The sequence below is a fragment of the Misgurnus anguillicaudatus genome, chromosome 22 (assembly GCF_027580225.2).
Source record: "Misgurnus anguillicaudatus chromosome 22, ASM2758022v2, whole genome shotgun sequence".
Classification (NCBI taxonomy): domain Eukaryota; kingdom Metazoa; phylum Chordata; class Actinopteri; order Cypriniformes; family Cobitidae; genus Misgurnus; species Misgurnus anguillicaudatus.
The window spans coordinates 26,599,206-26,618,558 of NC_073358.2; the positions used below are offsets into that span (position 1 = coordinate 26,599,206).

General features: G+C 42.6%; 1 protein-coding gene and 1 long non-coding RNA gene across 2 annotated transcripts; both read right to left on the reverse strand.

Moving 5' to 3' along the window:
- Positions 1-1,356: 1,356 nt before the first annotated feature.
- Positions 1,357-10,280, reverse strand: LOC129440494 (uncharacterized). The gene is made up of 6 exons (XM_073860784.1): positions 10,156-10,280; positions 5,165-5,362; positions 4,603-4,793; positions 2,725-2,762; positions 1,914-2,643; positions 1,357-1,374 (listed from the first exon to the last, which is right to left on the reverse strand). The coding sequence occupies exons 1-6, from the start codon at positions 10,262-10,264 to the stop codon at positions 1,357-1,359; spliced, it is 1,284 nt and encodes a 427-aa protein (XP_073716885.1). The 5' UTR covers positions 10,265-10,280.
- On the reverse strand, positions 8,201-10,147 carry LOC129440496 (uncharacterized). The gene is made up of 2 exons (XR_008643125.2): positions 8,628-10,147; positions 8,201-8,458 (listed from the first exon to the last, which is right to left on the reverse strand). It is a non-coding gene; the product is annotated as an uncharacterized lncRNA (long non-coding RNA).
- Positions 10,281-19,353: the final 9,073 nt, after the last annotated feature.

Genomic DNA, 19,353 nt, shown 5'->3' on the forward strand with positions numbered 1-19,353 from the left:
CGTATGCAACTACCCACTGAGACCCACTGCATGCGTCTTGCGGAAGAACATTGTAACCGGCGCTACTTCTCTCCGTTTAAGTCTATGGACGAGTCACCCAGGTACTTTGCTACTCCGCAGCGCGCGGGTACCCGCCGGACTAAAATAATCCGAAAATAAACACTTATTATACGTGTACCATGGTGATTCATTATAAGACAAAAACACAGCTTGAAAGATTGATTCGTGATTCACTCGCTCATTATAAACATAACATTTTGTAAGATTTGAACAAAAAGTTACATCACAACACTTAACTGATTCTCACTCTGCGTGTGTTTCACGCTGAATGACGGACGGGCTAAGCGATGCAGGTACAGAGAAGTAGAAGAAGAGGATGACACCATTTGCTAAGCGGGGAGGTTTTCATTTTCTACCTTATTACACATTTTAAACCACAAACTACGGAGTATGTTTTGGACATTATTTAACCTGGTCAAAGACGAACGAACATTTTAGAATAATTAAATTTCTTGCCCCAAGTTTTAGGGGTGCTGAGCTCCTTTTTAGGGGTGCTGAAGCACCCCTAAAAAGGGGCTAGCCTCGCCCATGGTCATAGCAATGAAATTTATCTTGTTTTTTTATATTTTACAAATGTATTTCAAAGAAAACTTATTTCCTCATGCCATGAAGCCCATAGATAACACTTTTGCATATGCAAACGTGAACATGGCCTAATGGTATGAAACCTGACATGACAAACATGTTAGACAACATATTTGTGAATGTGAACAGGAGAAGGGTTGAACATAAAGAAATATATAAAATGACAATGCAGTCTGTTTCTGAAAACAAGATCAGAGGAATATAACACACAAGTCATATCCCATACAAAAGAAAAATCAAAAGTGAGATCTCTTTAACATCTCAAAAGTTTCTCCATGACATAAATAAGGTTACTTTGACATCAAATGAAGACTTTCGCTTGAATCTCACATTTGTCTTCTCTAAGTTTCATATGTGCTCAGACTTTTCTACTAAGCTAGAGACTCAAACACTTTTCACTCTTTGTGTTATAGTTAAATAGTATAAAACTTGTTTTCATGATGTTAAATACATTTAAATGACATTAGATGATATCATTCAAGGCAACTTACCGTATGCTGCTATCCTCTGAACAATTGTGTCATCTGTGACTTTCACTTTATCATGTGATTCATGTCAAACCAAAAGTGTTTTGTAGCACTTTACAACAACGCACCATGCAGCAGTCATTTTAAGCAAAACATTTTTAGCTGCAAAGTATTTTCAAGTATGTTTTTGCAATATATCTACTTGAATATGAGTAAATGTGAATTTTTCAGTGAATATTAACAATTACATGTCAGTCTGTTCCTGAAAACAAGATAGGAACATATCACACAAGCCATATGGGATATTCATGCTGCTTTTCTATATTTTTTGTCTGTTTGGCAATATCAGTAAACATTGTTTTTCTAAATTTTGTGTGGCACTAAAGAAATTGAGTACAGACACAGTTTCCTCTTTAACAGCATATATCTACACTTCACATCAATTTCAAAAATTTTTACTACTAACAAAAAATGTAACTAACAAAACATTAATTCGATAGCATTGACAGGTATTTTAAAATGATACAATAGATCAACCCATAACATACCGAATAATCTACCTTATTGTTATTGTTTATATATTTGGTTGATTTTGCTGTTAAAAGCTGTTAACTGTATGCAGCTCATAATGTGAACACACATGCTAATTTGATAATTTGTGCTAGTAGTGATTTTCTTCAGATTTATACAGTAATGTCAAGAAGTCATTACAACTGTCAGACGTTTCTAAATTCTCTGGCTACCTCTGATTACTAAGCACTTCTGTTTTTTTATATTTTTTGGACATTCTGAGATCCAAACTGTGCGCTGAGATTTAGGCAGTGGTTCTTGAATGTAACTTATCTCCCTTTCATCTTTTGTTTTATTAGCTGTATCTGTTTTAGAAGTGGTCCAATTCATGTCCTTCTCACAGACATCACTGTTGTTTCCTCCAACCATCTTCTTTATCTTCTCCAGCAGCTCTAGTAGCTGTTTGCTATTCCCTGTCTGACTAAAACTGAACAAATGAAATCTTTCACCACATTTTTTCACCAGTTCCTTGTAGTTGGGGTAGTGCTGGAGAAAGTTGTCCTTATCTATGTTTTGATTTTTTTGTTCATCAGTAATAATGAAAAGGATTATTACCCTCTCCCATGATATCTCTTCAAACGTTTTCTCCATATTGTTCACCATCTCTCTTTCCTCTACAGTAAACTCACTTTTTATTGGTATAACTGGAAGGAGAGCATAAGGTCCGGAGGAACACATACTAATGAGTTGTATGTTTTGCTTTATTTGCTCCATTGAGAACCCAGAACTGAACCAGTCAGGAGTATCTAACACAGACACCTGGTCTCCACCTAATCTTCCTCTCTCTTTTGTTATCTTCTGAGTGGCTGTACAGACACCAGTCTGACTTCTTTCATCTCGCCCAAATATCATGCTTTTTGCTGCACTTTTCCCAGATCCAGACATGCCCAGCAGGACAATCAGAGTTGATGCAATAGCTTCTTCTGGAAAAAGGGATAAAGAAAAGGGTATCAAGTCAACACTTATACACATTATACACACATCATTAGGAAGTTAAGTCATATATACCACAATGTGCATGAATACTGTCAGTGATGAGTACCAAGCAGGGGTCGGGTGCCAATAGAGGAAGACAAGCTTCTATACAATCCATAAGTAAATGGATAATAGAAGCTATTTCATTAACTTATGATGTGTGTGGTAAACCTTCACCTCTGCTAGTTGGGGCATATTCAACTAGAAGTATGGATTCATCTCAGGCCCTTTTGTCGGGTTATCTATGCAAGAATTCTGTGATGTGGCAGGGTAGTCTTCCCACCACATGTTTATGAGGTTTTAAAGTTTAAAGACCTCCCATCTTTATCTGGTTCCCATTTTCTTATGTCCTGAAATTGTGTGTAGTTCACTTTTACTTTTCATGTTTTGAAGCTAGCTATGTTTACACTTCCCTTTTATACCTTCCTGTTCTGCTATCAATCGTGACTTCATCACTCTGTGCCTTTATAAGGGCTTCATATAGTTGTACAAAAAGTTAATGTGAGCGCATGCTGTTAGTGCCATTTCATGACGCAGTATCTCATTCCCTTTCTCAAGGAACAAAAGTTATGTACCCGAGACGTTTCCACCACCCTGATTGTATTCTGTTTTGGAGAAGCGCTGATCCCATCGTCTAGCCACCACAATTTGGCCCTTGTCAAAGTCGCTCAGATCCTTACGCTTGACAACTTTTCTACTTCTAACACATCAACTTTGAGGACAAGTGTTTCTTTTTCTCTCAAAGTTGTGTTATAAGCAGGAAAAATTGGCAAGTGTAAGGATCTGAGCTGAAACTGCTGAAAAAGTGAATGCTGGTTCTAAGGTCTATTGTAGTCGTTGGTGGCAAAAGAGGGACCTAAACATAGGCATGGGGTCATAATGTTATCTCTCCTAACAAAAAATGTAACCTTCATATATATATTTTTTGTTATATATTTTAAACCTTTAAATAGGACGGAGGGAACCTGAGAGTCAAAAATTATGAGAACCACTGTACTATATATAGCTCATCTGTGAATAAAATGGTATCTGATGTACAGTAGTGATGTTTTATATGTATACTCAATGCTACTAAACATTTATTCATTTCCTGTGACGTTGATGTGTAGACATATTCTCAACAAAACAAAAATAAGCTGTCACTCTTAATGCAAAATATTTTAGTTTTTCTGCCCTACATAAATTTACCTTTGTCCACCATTAGAAAATCTATTTCTTCAAGCAATGTTGTCTCCTGTTTGTCACCTTTTACACCTACTGTGAACAAAATGTCAAATACTGTAATGCTGATTGTTTGTTATTCTGTATTCGAATTACTTAAAAATTATAAAAGAAAAATGAAATGCAGATAAAATATGTTTTAATATCTTAATAAAAATAATGACTCGCTTTTATGTAGTGATAATAATTTACCTTTAAGCGCCTCAGCTTGTGCATCTGTGTCCTATTACGTTAATAAAGAGTAGTAAGTAAATTTTCATTATTCCTTTTTTTTAGTTAAGATGACACATGTATGGTCGGGATCAATTAATTAAGATGAGTTTACCCAACGGGAACTACACACTGCCCACATTGAATTGTAAATGAAGGAAATCCAGTCAGCATGCTCCCAATTAAAACAAAATAGTTTATTAAATATTTATAAAATTAATTTCTGGCTGAACTTGATTTTTAACATGAATCAATTATAATAAAAATGAATTAAAAATAATAATAAATAAAAACTGTACTGTTATATGTTTGTTTGTGTTTATATGGTGTGTTGTTGTTTCTGGTTTGTTACTCTTTGTGATTTTACTCTTGCTTCACAACTGTTTCATTTATACAGCATTAATCTTGTTAAATGAAATGAAATACCATTTTAAAAGCTTTGAATATAAAGAGATTTTATCCTGCATTTTGAATTAAAATGCATACAACATTTGTTCTGAACAATATATCATACCTGAAGTAGCAATTTCTCAATCCTCTCCAATGTTTCAGTATTTTTCATGCACTCCAGGAGTCCTTCATCCTCATAGAACAGAAGATCCACTGTGAGCGTATTTATCCTGTTTACACTCCTGCTGCTGTCTGGTACAGTTTTCTCTTTGTCAAATGTGTGATGCAGCACCATAAAAATGATCGGTTTAGACTCTGTTTAAATGTAGAGGTTAAATTAATAAGAAATATACTTTTAGAGATTCAAAATTGTGTATATATACTGTATATATATTTTAAATTTGTTTCTAATAATATTTGTTTCTGATTTGTTAAGCTTTGTTAAAATGTAAATGCTTAAAGGCCACAAAGCCACACAGAAATGTGGATATATTGATTACGAAATTTCTTTTTGTATTGTCTTTTGTTTACATCTCACCCCCGGCAGCAATCTTTGGGCATTAATTCATGACATGTTATAGATTTCTTTATTAAAAAGAGATAAATGTGGTATTATTGAATTAAAACAATGGAGTTGTAACACTCCTCCAGTATCCCCTAATGTATATTTACCCTCAGTACATTACCTGAAAGTTTATTAAGCTCCTTCAGTGCAGCTTCAATGTCAGTTCTTGCTTTTGACACAATCATGCAGAAAACCACTAGAAAATCACACTCCTCCACAGACTTCACCTCCTCTAGACACGATATTCCTTGGATTTTTCCAATAATATCTTTATGACATTTAAATGTCTTTTCAGGTTTGAGGATGTAATATTTATTTCCTTCAGTAGAAAGAAAAGATTAATGTTTAAAGGGTCCATAAGCTTAAGAGCTAAACTCTAAAAAATAAATCCTGGTCCGTGTACCTTTTGATAGTTTGTTTTTCAACTTCAAATAAAATAAGCTAAAAAGAGAAAACGTCTCCTTTGTTCGTTTTTTCGTTTTACCGAAAGACGAAAAACAAGATTTCGGGTATATATTTTATGGCGTAATAGCACTTTTGTGAGTACTTCGACTCGGCGCAGTAACACCCTCCCTCTCCCATTATGAGAGGGAGAAGGGGAGTCACACCCGTCGCTATGGGCGGGCCTTAGGGGGCCGGGCCCGCCCTCAAGGACGCTTGTGCCCCCCCAGTATTTAAAACAATACTGTCATTTTAAATTATTAATGTTGCTAATTTTGTGTTGCATTAATGTTGTATTCTTTATAATTAAAACATTAAAAATATAAAAAACAATGGTGTGATTTTGTTTGATTGATGGGAATCTAGCTACACTGCAACAGCCTATCACGAGGCTACGTACGACACGTACGTGACGTAGCCTACGTCAGTGTAGCCGCTCAACAGTTACCGCACTTTTTTAAACTGGATGAGTTTTCGCTTAGCTATACTGCTTTAAGATGGATATTATCCGCAAATGGTTAAAAGCCCAACAACAGTCTCCAAAAGACGCGCAGCAGTCAGACAGAAAGAACTCCGGTGGCCTTGCAACCAATTTGGCGAGCTGCTCCATTGGTTTTACTTTGTTATCTGACGACGACACCAACGTAACCGCTAAAATGTACATTTATAATTGACTGACATGTTTGTCTCAACGAAAAATGAACCTTCCGACAACCACACAATGTCGCAAGCGCTCTTGGCAAACAGATGAGAGGTTTGAAAAGGACATTGACGCACACAGGCGAGAGAGTTCGGGTCCGTTCAGAAAAAACACATTCATTTTTAAATTACCCGAGACCCGATGCCGCTATTATTGTACCCGACCCGTGTCCGAGGCACATGTGAAACTTTTAGACCCGAACCCGATCGGGTCTCGGGTCGGACCTCGGGTTTTCGGATCTAAGTGGACCCGTGAAGACCTCTAACGTGGAGCCCGACCCCGGGCCTAACAGACTAAGCTACATTCAGAAGATATGGACTTGTTCACTGCGGTGATTCAGCTTGCTTCTGAAAAGGACCTCACTCACAAGTTTAATTCCGAGTGGACACTTTATTAATGAGGAGCTTCTGCTCGGAGAAACGCCGCCTGCCGCTGTACTGACAGGAGGAGGGATGGGAGAGACGACAGCGCTGCCTCGCCTCCACAGTACCGTAGGTTCAAAGTCTGCGTGCGTGTGTGTGAATGTGTGTGTGTGTGTGTGTGTGTGTGTGTGTGTGTGTGTGTGTGTGTGTGTGTGTGTGTGTGTGTGTGTGTGTGTGTGTGCACGTGTCTCATGGCAATGCATATCCCTCTGTTGACTGCTTTAAAATGCAATGTTTGAGAGATGTCTGGTGTCACATGTATTATGTTGTATAGATTTATGGATATTCATAAAATTGTTTCTATATGTAATGTGGTGTGTAGGCTATAGGCTATCTGGTCATATTGCTGATGGTTGTTTAACGTGATGATTACGTGCTGCGCGAATAGAGTATATATTATTATAAGTATACGTAGGCCTACTGTAGGCTAATAATAAGTGTGCCCTCCCATGCATTTCATATGCCCCCCTTAAGACTGAGGTCTGGCGACGGGTCTGAGGGGAGTGGATTTTTCAGGCGAGTCGAAGTACTCCCAAAAGTGCTATTACGCCATAAAATATAGTTACTCTTTTAAATCCGCTTAGAAAAGCGCTAGGTTTTATTTTGTACCACCAAACTTGCTCGTATAACTACTCGTCTTAAATAGGAAAAATGTTAATGTGTTTGGTCACTTCTAACTTTATCTCTGAGTGGTACCATTGAATGAATGGGGCTAAGCTAAATGCTATCGAAGTGTCACAGCGCGCTCCAGCGCTAACGTGCATGCACTAAGATGATAGAGGGATGTATCAACAATTCTTAGTTAAGGTAATAACATAGTTTAATATTGAAAATGAGTAGACTATTCCTTTAAGCCTATTTATAATATGTTTCTATATTTACGTAATAATTTTAGATATATTTATTTTTATGTCTATAATTTTAGTTTTAGCACCAAAAAAAAACAAAAAACAGATGAAAGATACATTTGTAAATTACATGATACATTAACAAGCGGAATTCACGCGGTGCAAAATTTGCCATTGCTATACTCATGAGTACTTTATAAATGGCTTCTTTTTAGTAAAAGATTTGTATTTAGTACAGCCACACTGCATGTTTGGGAAGTATGACAGTACTTTTCCGTAATTAGATTTTTTTAGTTTTCCCACTCATGCAAATATGACTCTTGCACAAGTAGCCTATCTTTTTATATTTCTCCATAAACCTTTGAATACTAACAAAAAAAATCTGCTATGATTTTCATAGTTTTTTCTGCAATACCAACACATGAAAATTATATCCTTGCTCCTTTTAAAATATTTCCCTTAATATTTGTAAGAAGGAAATATTTTTGTGTTGAAACTTATTTTCAATTGTGTTGAATTATTTTTAGTAAATATAACTATCTAGGCAGTGGACTTGTACACTGTATACTGTTAAAAATAACACGCTGGATGTACTTAAAAATAGTGCATCATTTATGCATCCACTTTTTAAAGTAAGTGTCACGGCCGGGGGCGGACCCGAATAGACTAAAGGTCACGCCCCTCTCAACTCTTCCACCTCGAGGAGGTTCCCAAGACCACCCCAATGACCAGACAGACGAGGAGACTACGTTTAAAATAAACTTTATTAAATATTTAAAAAAAAAAGGAAAAGGGAAAGGGGGAGAGGGGAAAGGGCAATTTAAAACTAATAGGTCTTCTTCTCGCCTCCAGGGCCACTTGGGACAGGGACTGGGGACCTTCGCTTCACACGGAGCCTTCGTCGAGACACAGGTAAGTGGTTGCTATAGCACAGATTCATTTCACTTCACAGGATGCGTTACTCACAGCACTGGGGATCTTCGTTCTCACACACAGTGCCTTCGCTGGAACACAGGTAAATATTTGCTATAAGCACAGATTAATTTCACTTCACAGGATGCGTTACTCACAGCACTGGGGATCTTCGTTCACACACACAGAGCCTTCGCTGGGACACAGGTAGTAATTGCTATAAGCACAGATTAATTCCACTTCACAGAATAAATTACTCACTGCACTGGGGATCTTTACGCTCACTCACAGACAGTGGACTTTCGCTACAGCGTTGGTGCACCGTATTCCTTCACCCATCCACTCAAGCTGTCCGGGCGTCGTAGGGACTGGTGGGTCCAGTGGCGCGGAGCCGAACGCTTCCCAAACTCCCCCTCCTACTTCCACGACCGGGGTCTCGAGTTGGGGCGAACTCTCGTCGGGGCTCCGCACACCACTAGCTTCTGTTAGGAAGGTCAATACACACACAGCTATGACCCTCAATCCGCACGGTGCACTTTCTACAGTACTCACAGGGTTTAACCACTGTCTGCTCTTTGGATGAGAGAAGCGCTCGTTGACACACCAGGGGCACAAGGCTTGGTATTCTCCCTCTCCGTAGGACTCAGGCCACAACAGATGTCGTCATCTCGCGACTCGTCCGAGGCTGGGCAGTTTGGTTGCTACAAGCACAGCATACACACAGCAAGCATAGCGTAAACACCATCAATAAGTGAAACTCACCCACAGCATTCTTGTACACACTTCACGTGATTTTTTAATCGACCTAGCCACCTGACTTCGACTCCCTCGAGAGGATTGTTGGGCGATGGTTAGGCTACCGATGAGAGCAAGATGTATGTTATTCACAGCCCCGGCGTGTTGTTTATGACTCCTCTGGCTCACCCGCGCTTCCTTTTCCCGCAGGGCCACTGCTCTATTAATAAACGGCGCTTCTTACCAAGTATCTCTTCCGTGTTTCCGGTCAACCCGCGGCTCGCCCACGCTTCCCTCTCCAGTGGGGCCAGGGACCTCAAACACAAAAAAAACACACACCAAGCAAACTCTTCTTCCAGGTATCACACAGAGAATTACTACAACTGTTACTCACTCTTCGTTTGTCAATAGTTTCCTGTTTCTGCAAACTCAATAGCTCTGTATCCGCTCACTCACAAGTGAAATCACCCAGTATTCCTTTGCCCAGCTGACTTTCCTTTTCTCTCTTCCCCAGGGGAACGATCAGACCAGCGTAGTCCGTCTGCAAAGCAGCAACACAGCATACACAAAGCACACAACAAGCACGTTCCGGTGCAGTTCTCCTTTAAAATCCACCGCTCCGTCCTTTTCGCCTTTCTTGGCTGCCGCACTCTTTCCATGTGCTATTAGCACTTCAGTGGATCAACGGCGCCCTCCGGCTCCTCTAAGGACGGAGCGTGTGATCGGGTCTGCCCTAGGCAGTGCAGCAACTCGTGCCCGAAACGACTTCCCTCTTTGGGCTTCTTTGGGCCTTTTTATGTGCGTCTCCTGTTCCCTCCTCCAATCATGAGTGCTCAGCTTGATTTGTCACACCTGTTGCTCGTTTGTCCATCATCTGTGTCGCTAGGGAGACCAGGAAGTAAAATGGTGCAGTTAAAAACCGGGCCCGGGCGGAAACCATCTTCAGGCGGAACCTTTCTTCGCCACTTTTGGTTCCGCCCTATCATGGTCACCCGGTGACATCAGTTTTACATTGAATTTTAGGCAATTGCTTCTGTTATTTTTACTGATTTACCAAGAATCTTAAAAGATTGATCAGTGTGTTCTTCTGGATTCTGAACTTCAGAGCTCATGCTTGACTGGACTTCTGTTCCACGGACTTCACTTGTTTCAGTCTGTACCATTGCTGATAAATTTCTGAAATTGATCATACATTTTTCTTAAGTCTGTACAGTTCATATGCATTTGTGCAGGAGCTCCCCTAAACAAAACATAATGGTGGTATTTTTTAAATATTGTATAGTTTTTTAAGTCTAAAAACCTATCAGTCTGTTTGTCATTTTATATGGAAACAGTGGTGGCTCATGACTGCTCTTCCAAGAGGCGCAGATTCAAAATATGTGTTCGGAGTGTCATGTGTGTGGCTCCTGTTTTCAACATTTGTGTTTGTTTTGTCATGTGAACCATGTGAATCACGAGTTTTGTCAAAATAAGAGCCTGCTGCACACGCGTCAAAACCGTTTATGATAAAAGAGACGCTCACGTTCACAAATTGCAAGACACTCCTTTAACAGTAAACTCTAATTACACATAAGATTATGTGAGTATCGGGCAAACGTGAGTGTCTCTTTTATCATAAACCCTTTAGACGCGTCTGCAGCAGGCACTTATTTTGACAAGACACGTGATGCACATAGGTTCACTCTACGTGCAGAACACATATTTTGAAATTACAAACCACACGGATGACGAGCTACATACATATTGTGATGAACTTTGCATTGTGCACACTTAAAAAAGAAGTCTTCAGCCGTCTATGTGTGTAAAGTGTTTCGTATAACACAGTATTATGTAAAACACGGAAAAAATAGTATTGCAAGTGAATAAGAGCATATACAGTATACAAAAAAATAGTTTTTTACCCGTTCAACCGGATCATTTATTAGTTTAGTGTTATTCGGGTATATAAATGCAAGTACTGTAGCATACACTGTAAAACATTTCTGTAGAAATTACAGTATTACTGAGTATTACTGCCAACTGGCTGCCAGTAACTTACTGTAGATTTTACATTTATGTTATTTACTGGCAACAGTTTGTTCAAAGTTAAATGAACATGAAACATTTTCCGTCTTTATCTTCTACAGTAAGTTACTGGCAACCAGCTGCATAATTACAGCATTTTTTTACAGTGTAGGCACACATGCCTACTTATTTTAGAAAGATTACATAGGTAAGCAGTGAGTAAAATCACATAAAAACTATAGTTATTATAGTTTTCACTATGTATAAGTGATAAACTGTACAACATGATATGGGATAATAACATTCATATGAAAGCACTGTTTGGATTACAGAATATCCAAGTTGATTATTATCCCATCATGACACAGCAATAATAACAACAGAGAACGAGAAGAGTTCAACTTCTTGTTCACCATGTATGCCATGATTCTATTAAATAAATGGTCACCAGATGCCGCTGTACTACAGTAGGCTATATTGAGCAAAGCACAATAGCACATGTGAAAAATATCATACACGCACACATATTCATTCTGCGTATTATTTCAATAATTCAATTCATCTTATTTAACTATATTTAAATGTTATTACAAAAACATATATTTAACATGACAAATCATTTTTATTATGTTTTTTTCTCACACAAATCTACTGTATTTAGATAGCATAGAAAACATCAGCTGCAACTCACCCGTACTGCTGCGCACTGAAAATCACTTTCATTTTTGTTTTTACTTTGATGTGTCATTTTTCTTTACAGCTCTGAAACATGTTAAAGTGTTATTTATTACTAAAGAACAGCCTAAAATTCATAAAATATCTTAGAAAAGACAAAAACAACTTACCTAAACTGTTGGTTGTTGATTTTAGACCTTTTTACTTTTTAAGTAAAAGTTTAATGTTGGTCATTTTTTTGGTTTTGCAATTTGAACTAATAGTTGGGAAAAAATCCAGACATATATACAAATTAATAACTTTAATTGTTTGTTCATGTAAAGTAATATACTGTAAGCATCATGGTGAAACACCTTTCATGAAACTTGGAACAACTGTTAACATAACATGGCATCACTGCAAAAACTGATACTTCAGAATGATTTGGAAAATAATATTCAGCTAATATTTGACTTGAATTGTTTACCGACTTGTAATAATACATAAATATATTTCCAAATGTATAACTTCCTGCTCCTTTTTATTATATGATGTTTTATATAAACAAGGTTTGGGAGGAGCTGATCAGTCAATGAACACGGCTGGCTCTCGATCATTAATCAATGAACACAGCTGGCTCTCAATCACTAATAAATGAACACAGCTGGTTCTCGATCATTAAGCATTGAACACAGCTGTTTATTAATCACTAATAAGCACAACAAACTTAGTACCAGCTCTATAAATAATCAAGACTCCTTACCCTCATTCTCCGGAATCTTCGCAAGATGTCCAGACAATTAAACGTAGCACAGGAAATGCACCGTACAGCACAGGATTCTCCCGGGCCTTCCAACAGCGGCCGGGATGTTTCATTCGAGCCCGAGGCCTCCCCACAGGCCGGGCGATCTTCCCGCACTGCTGAACGAACCCCGAGGAGAAAAAGACCGTCTCCTCGCACCCCGCAGAGGCGCTCACCACCATCACCGGCTTCTTCTTACGCTTCTGCTTCTCCAGGAATCCCCGATATCAAGAAATGGACGGTCCTAGGCCTCAGACTAGCGCTTGAAAACGCGGATATTCCATTTTCTCGCAAGCAAACAAAGGCGCAGCTGTTCAGCCTCCTCCGTGATAGCCAGAGGGCTACTCAACCCCCGCAAACAGCCGTGTCAGCGAGCTCTGACTCCTCGTCTTCACAAGCACGGAGTACACCGTACTCCCGAAAGACATCGGGGAAAACAAAGAGGTCTCAAAGACGCCGCATGAAGCCATCAGCTAGCCTGGGCCGCCCGCCGATGTCTCCAGCAGCCAGCACACAAGCGAGGAAGCCAGCAAGCCAGCCAGACAGCGCGAACATGCTTCCGCTCATGGCAACGGCTTCGCTCCTCCCACTGCAACTTCCTTCTCCCGGCCTATGGCCTGCTGCCCCTCCGTCTATCTGTCACAAGGGTTGCGTTCAGCAGCAGCGCCGGCCGCTTCTATCTTTCACTCTCACATTTTTCCCACTTTTGCCGCAGGAGCCGACTCGAGCGTGAGGATGCCTCCGCTAACGAGTCAGGCCCCGGTTTTCGCCGCAGGAGCCGACACGAGCGTGAGGATGCCTCCGCTAACGAGTCAGGCCCCGGTTTTCGCCGCAGGAGCCGACACGAGCGTGACGATGCCTCCGCTAACGAGTCAGGCCCCGGTTTTTGCCGCAGGAGCCGACACGAGCGTGAGGATGCCTCCGCTAACGAGTCAGGCCCCGGCACCCTCTATGACTTTTCAACCTGATATTTTCGCCCACGGATCGACCCAAAGCGTGAGGCTGTCTCCGCAAGCGGCTCCAGCGGCTTCTTTTTCTGTTGATTCTGTTCCCCAGACCCGTCAACCTTTCACGCTGGCTACCGCAGCACCAATGCCCATCCCACCCAACGCATTGGCCTTGGAACCTCCCCCTGTCATCAATTCCATCAGGCAGCAGATTTTAGCAGGTGCGGACGTAGATCTTTTTACACTTCTTTCACCACTCTCACCTCCCCAGACTGACAAGCAGATCAATTGTGGGGAATTCACAGTAACACTCAAAAACACTGCACAAATTTCTTCTCGCATTCTAAGTTTGGCCGAATTCACTATTGCTTTTTCACGGTATTTAGAAGTAATCTGCACAACATACCCACATAGGAGACGCGAGCTCAGCGATTACCTCACCATAATTGCGGAGCTCGCTTTATCACACGGAGGATCTCATTTTTAGACTTACCACCGTTTATTTTCCGCCAAATGCGCCATTCGCATCGCTCAGTGGAACCAGTGTCCCTATTGGGGGGGAACTGGACACCGAGATTCACAACAGAGTTTTTCTCGGGGTCCAAAACATCACGTGTGCAGTTTGCCGTTCGGTAGCTCACAACACCATTTCGTGCCCCCTAGTCAATCACAATATTCCACCAGTCACGGATGCAACTCACATCAGATCCACCAGCTACGTTCCGCACCTAGCAAACCAGCAAAGCACACTCCCTCATAGAAGTTCCACTGGACAACGCCAATCCACTGCAGGAGACGTATGTCACAATTTCAACAGCGGGAAATGCACCAGGAACCACTGCCGTTACACCCATGTCTGCAGCTACTGTGGAGGAGCGCACGCTCTCATTATTTGTCCCATCAAAAAATCAAATAAAAAATCATATAAATATTTATCGACTCCTGTCAATATTTCCTGTTTATCCACAGAGTTAGCATCACATCCCAACGATAATTTCACAAGCTACCTCTTGAACGGCCTCTCGCAGGGTTTCAATCCAGGCGTATTAGCTTCGCCTACCTCAAACATGATCTGTCCAAATTTGCAGTCAGCGTTCGTTGAACCCGAAACCGTCGACTTGTTAATTCAAAAAGAGGTCAATGAGAAATTCATCATGGGCCCCTTTTCCGCTCCTCCTTTCAGTACATTTCGCGTGAGTCCAATTGGGGTAGCCACCAGGAAATTTTCTGGAAAAAAGCGCCTCATTTTCGATCTTTCTTCACCACACTCTTCTCCTTTTCCTAGCATTAACAGCCTCATTCCGCTCGAAGAATTTTCGTTGAATTACCATGACATTGATCAAGCTATCACTCTCATTAAAAATGCTGGTCGCGGCGCATGGATGGCAAAAGTAGATATTACATCAGCATTCAAAATCATGCCAATCCACCCTGATTTTTGGCACCTGGTTGGCATATGCTGGCGCAATAAATTCTACTTTTCCGTCCGATTAACTTTCGGGTGTAGAAGTAGCCCCAAAATTTTTGACATGCTGTCAGAAGCCATTTGCTGGATTCTTTCCAATAACTACGCAATTCCCCACGTCGTACATCTTTTAGATGATTTTTTAATCATATCTCCTCCAGATAATCTCCCAGCCGCCCATCTCTCGACAGTGCAGGGAGTTTTTCAGAAGCTCGGAATTCCGCTCGCTCAGGAAAAAACCGCCGGTCCAGATACTTCCATTGAATTTTTGGGAATCATCTTAGATTCTAAAAAATTCCAAGCGTCGCTACCCAAGGAAAAAATCGTCAGGATCATCTCAGTAGCTTCCAAACTGCTCGAAAACCCATCTTGCTCCAAACGCGAGTTACTCTCAGTACTCGGCTATTTCAATTTCGCAATGCGTATAATTCCCCAGGGACGCCCTTTCATCTCACATCTCATTTCTCTCTCGACAACCGTAAATACATTCGAAGGTCTCATATCCCTAGACGAGCCATGTCTTAACGAGCTCAGCCTATGGGTAAGATTCCTAAAGCAGTGGAATGGCATTTCTTTCTTTTATGAAAGCATGATTTCTCATCCCACGGACATTCAATTATACACCGACGCCGCTCCGTCCATCGGTTTCGGCGGCTATTACAGAGGCCGCTGGTTCGCGTCAACATGGCCCAATCAACTTTCTGATCTCCCAGAGACCCTGTCTTCCTCTGCGCTGTTTGAGTTATACCCCATAGTAGTCGCTGCCTTTTTGTGGGGGAAAGAATGGACCTCAACCAGCATCGTCATACACTGCGACAGCCAGGCAGCTGTGCAATGCATCAACAAAGGTCGCTCTCATTCCCTCACATTAATGCCTTTGCTAAGACGTCTAATATGGACAGCAGCATGTGATCAATTTTTGATCTCGGCCACATACATCCCCGGCCGTAACATTACAATAGCCGACTCTCTCTCTCGATTTGCTTTCCAGAAATTCAGACAGCTGGCACCAGAAGCGGATCTCCACCCAACACCAGTGCCTCCTTATTCAACACTAATATTCCCATAAATCATCCACTCAAAGACCTTCTTAAATACCTCTCTAGACAACAGACTCCAAGCGGTCTCCCCAGGGAACTCTTCAAACCTATTTGACAGCCCGGAGAAGCTGCAGAGATTTCATCAATTACACCAGATCACAGCCCTACCGCAACAAGATTCCATTACAACTAATGTCGCAGCGCGACCGCTCTTTCAGAAGCCCAAGCTTTTATTTTACATTCTGCCGCAGCAGATGCCTTTTTTCAAGCCAGTATCGCAGCAGTAACCGCCCCCGCAGGGGCCTGTGCTTCTTTTTCGCTGTGCCGCAGCAGTCGACTTCCGAAGCCAGTATCGCAGCCGCGACCGCAGGGGCCCGTACTTCTTTCACATGCTCTGCCAATAAAACCTTCCCTTTCCAACTCAGGCCAGTATCGCAACAGCGACCGCCCCCGCAGGGGCCCGTGCCTTTTCCTCGATCTGCCGCAGCAGTCGACTTCTGAAGCCAGTATCGGCGCTGCGACCGCCCCCGCAGGGGCCCGTGCTTCTTTCACATGCTCTGCCAATAAAACCTTCCCTTTCCAACTCAGGCCAGTATCGCAACAGCGACCGCCCCCGCAGGGGCCCGTGCCTTTTCCTCGATCTGCCGCAGCAGTCGACTTCTGAAGCCAGTATCGCCGCTGCGACCGCCCCCGCAGGGGCCCGTGCTTCTTTCACATGCTCTGCCAATAAAACCTTCCCTTTCCAACTCAGGCCAGTATCGCAGCAGCGACCGCCCCTGCAGGGGCCCGTGCCTTTTCCTCGATCTGCCGCAGCAGTCGACTTCTGAAGCCAGTATCGCCGCTGCGACCGCCCCCGCAGGGGCCCGTGCTTCTTTCACATGCTCTGCCAATAAAACCTTCCCTTTCCAACTCAGGCCAGTATCGCAGCAGCGACCGCCCCCGCAGGGGCCCGTGCCTTTTCCTCGATCTGCCGCAGCATATTATTTCAACCTTGAAGCCCGTATCGCAGTGCGACCGCCCCCGCAGGGGCCAGTGCTTCCTTCACATTTTCTGCCCAGCAGAATCTATGCATCTATCGCTGCCTAAGCAGTACTGCTCCCTCTGGAGTTTTCTTCTTCCCCAACTACCTCATGTCTGGCTCCTCTAGAGCACAGCCCCATCTCAGGGCACAAACTGCTTCCTTCGCTCCCTTGGAGTCCTACCTTGCTCCTTACAGCACTACCTCACCTATTACCTTTAAAAACTCCCCGCTCTTCTTCAGAGTACAATTTTCTCCCTTCCCTACATATTGGCAGCAGCAGATTTTGCTCCCCCGGAGCCCCCTATATTCTTCAAACTACAGCCTTTGGGTCCAGGCCTCTGCCCCACCTCATACTATCCTTCTCAACCTTTTCACAGCACTTCTCAACAGTGCCCGCTCTCCAGAGCTGCCTTTTTCAATTCTACCCTCTACTTCAGCATTTTCCCCAATGAGGGCCAGCACCTCGCCTTCTCAAGCCAGCCTTCTTTGGGGAATTGTTGTTCAGGCGGCTGTCCTGCACCACCTGCTCTTTTTGGGGATAACCCGGGTCAGGGCACGCCCCAGGCCCGGGGCTCCTTCCCCGGTCAAGGGACGAACGTTCCGAACTCGGGGGGTATTTCCCGAGCTCGGAACCTTCGCCCCGGGACAGCACGCCACTCACGCATATTAGCAGTCCCACTTTATTGTCAGTGAGGCGAACTCGTGAAATGATGTTTTATATAAACAAGGTTTGGGAGGAGCTGATCAGTCAATGAACACGGCTGGCTCTCGATCATTAATCAATGAACACAGCTGGCTCTCAATCACTAATAAATGAACACAGCTGGTTCTCGATCATTAAGCATTGAACACAGCTGTTTATCAATCACTAATTAACACAACAAACTTAGTACCAGCTCTATAAATAATCAAGACTCCTTACCCTCATTCTCCGGAATTTTCGCAAACCCACCTCCACCCCTTCGCCTCACTACGTACATTTAGCTCAGCACTGGGGATAACCCGGGTCAGGGCACGCCCCAGGCCCGGGGCTCCTTCCCCGGTCAAGGGACGAACGTTCCGAACTCGGGGGGTATTTCCCGAGCTCGGAACCTTCGCCCCGGGACAGCACGCCACTCACGCATATTAGCAGTCCCACTTTATTGTCAGTGAGGCGAACTCGTAAAATTCACACAAAAGAGTGCAGAGCTGATGGCCTATATTCTATATTCTAGTATTTATTCTTTTCAAAAACAACTTTCAGTGCATTCAAGGTATACATACTGTGAACACTTAAATTGGTGTGTGGAACCTATCATTCTCATACAGTCACACCATCTTTCTATGCATTAATGTTTATATAAAGATATTTTTGAAAAGACTGCACAATAAAAAATCTTAACTGTCAACTATTCCCCTGAAATTGTATTTGTCACCCGGTGACGATCTCAAGGGGCGGAACTATTGATAGGGAAGATTAGTTCTGCCCGGAAGGTTTCCCACCCGGACGACGAAACGGAAACACCGGAACTTCCGGTAAGCGCCGCGAGGCGAAATCAAGCCTAATCTAACACAGGTGTGGGTAATGAACGTAGCGATCAGTGATTGGAGGATACACAGAAGAAGAGGGATATATAAAGGAGCTGTAAAGACAAAGAAGGTGTTCAGTCTGTCAATTGTTCAGTGGGCCGTTCGCTCTGTTGTTGTTGCTGCTCTGCTTTGCAGTCCGGTCAGCGCAGGAGTTCGCTGTGGAGTTGAAAACGGCTGGGATTTCGTTGCTGATTCGCTCTGGTGTTATCGAAGGAAAGAACTGGGTTGAGTCACACTGGTAACCGAAGGATTTTACAGTTGCTGGAATTAAGAGCAGAGGAAGAGAGAAACACAGGCTGAGTATATGATACATTGAAGGCGCTATGAGAAACGAGCCGTTTTGTGTACATTGTTGATGTGTGTGTGCTGTTGTTAGCAGCCGACTCACCGTGAGTGTACCGAGGAGAACGGCGGATGTGGATTTACATCGGAGCGAAGAGAACAGCATCTGCCCTACGGAGATAAACAAAGGAAACAGATCGTCAGTGTTGTGAGTACTCAGCGTCTAAACTATTGTGCTATTGTGAATTGCTGTTTCAACGTGCATTGTGAGCCTTAGTGGGCGTAAGGCGGTGGGCGAGCCGGGGCATAGCGATTCGGAGAGGATTAAAGGGGCCACCGCAGCGACGCTTGTACTGCCAGCCACAAATTCATATTCCATCAGCCGAAGACAGTCGGATGAAGTGGGGCTGCGAATTTATTGATTCACGTAGAAGAGTGAAGAGTGCTGTGGGTGAGTCTGAGACTTTG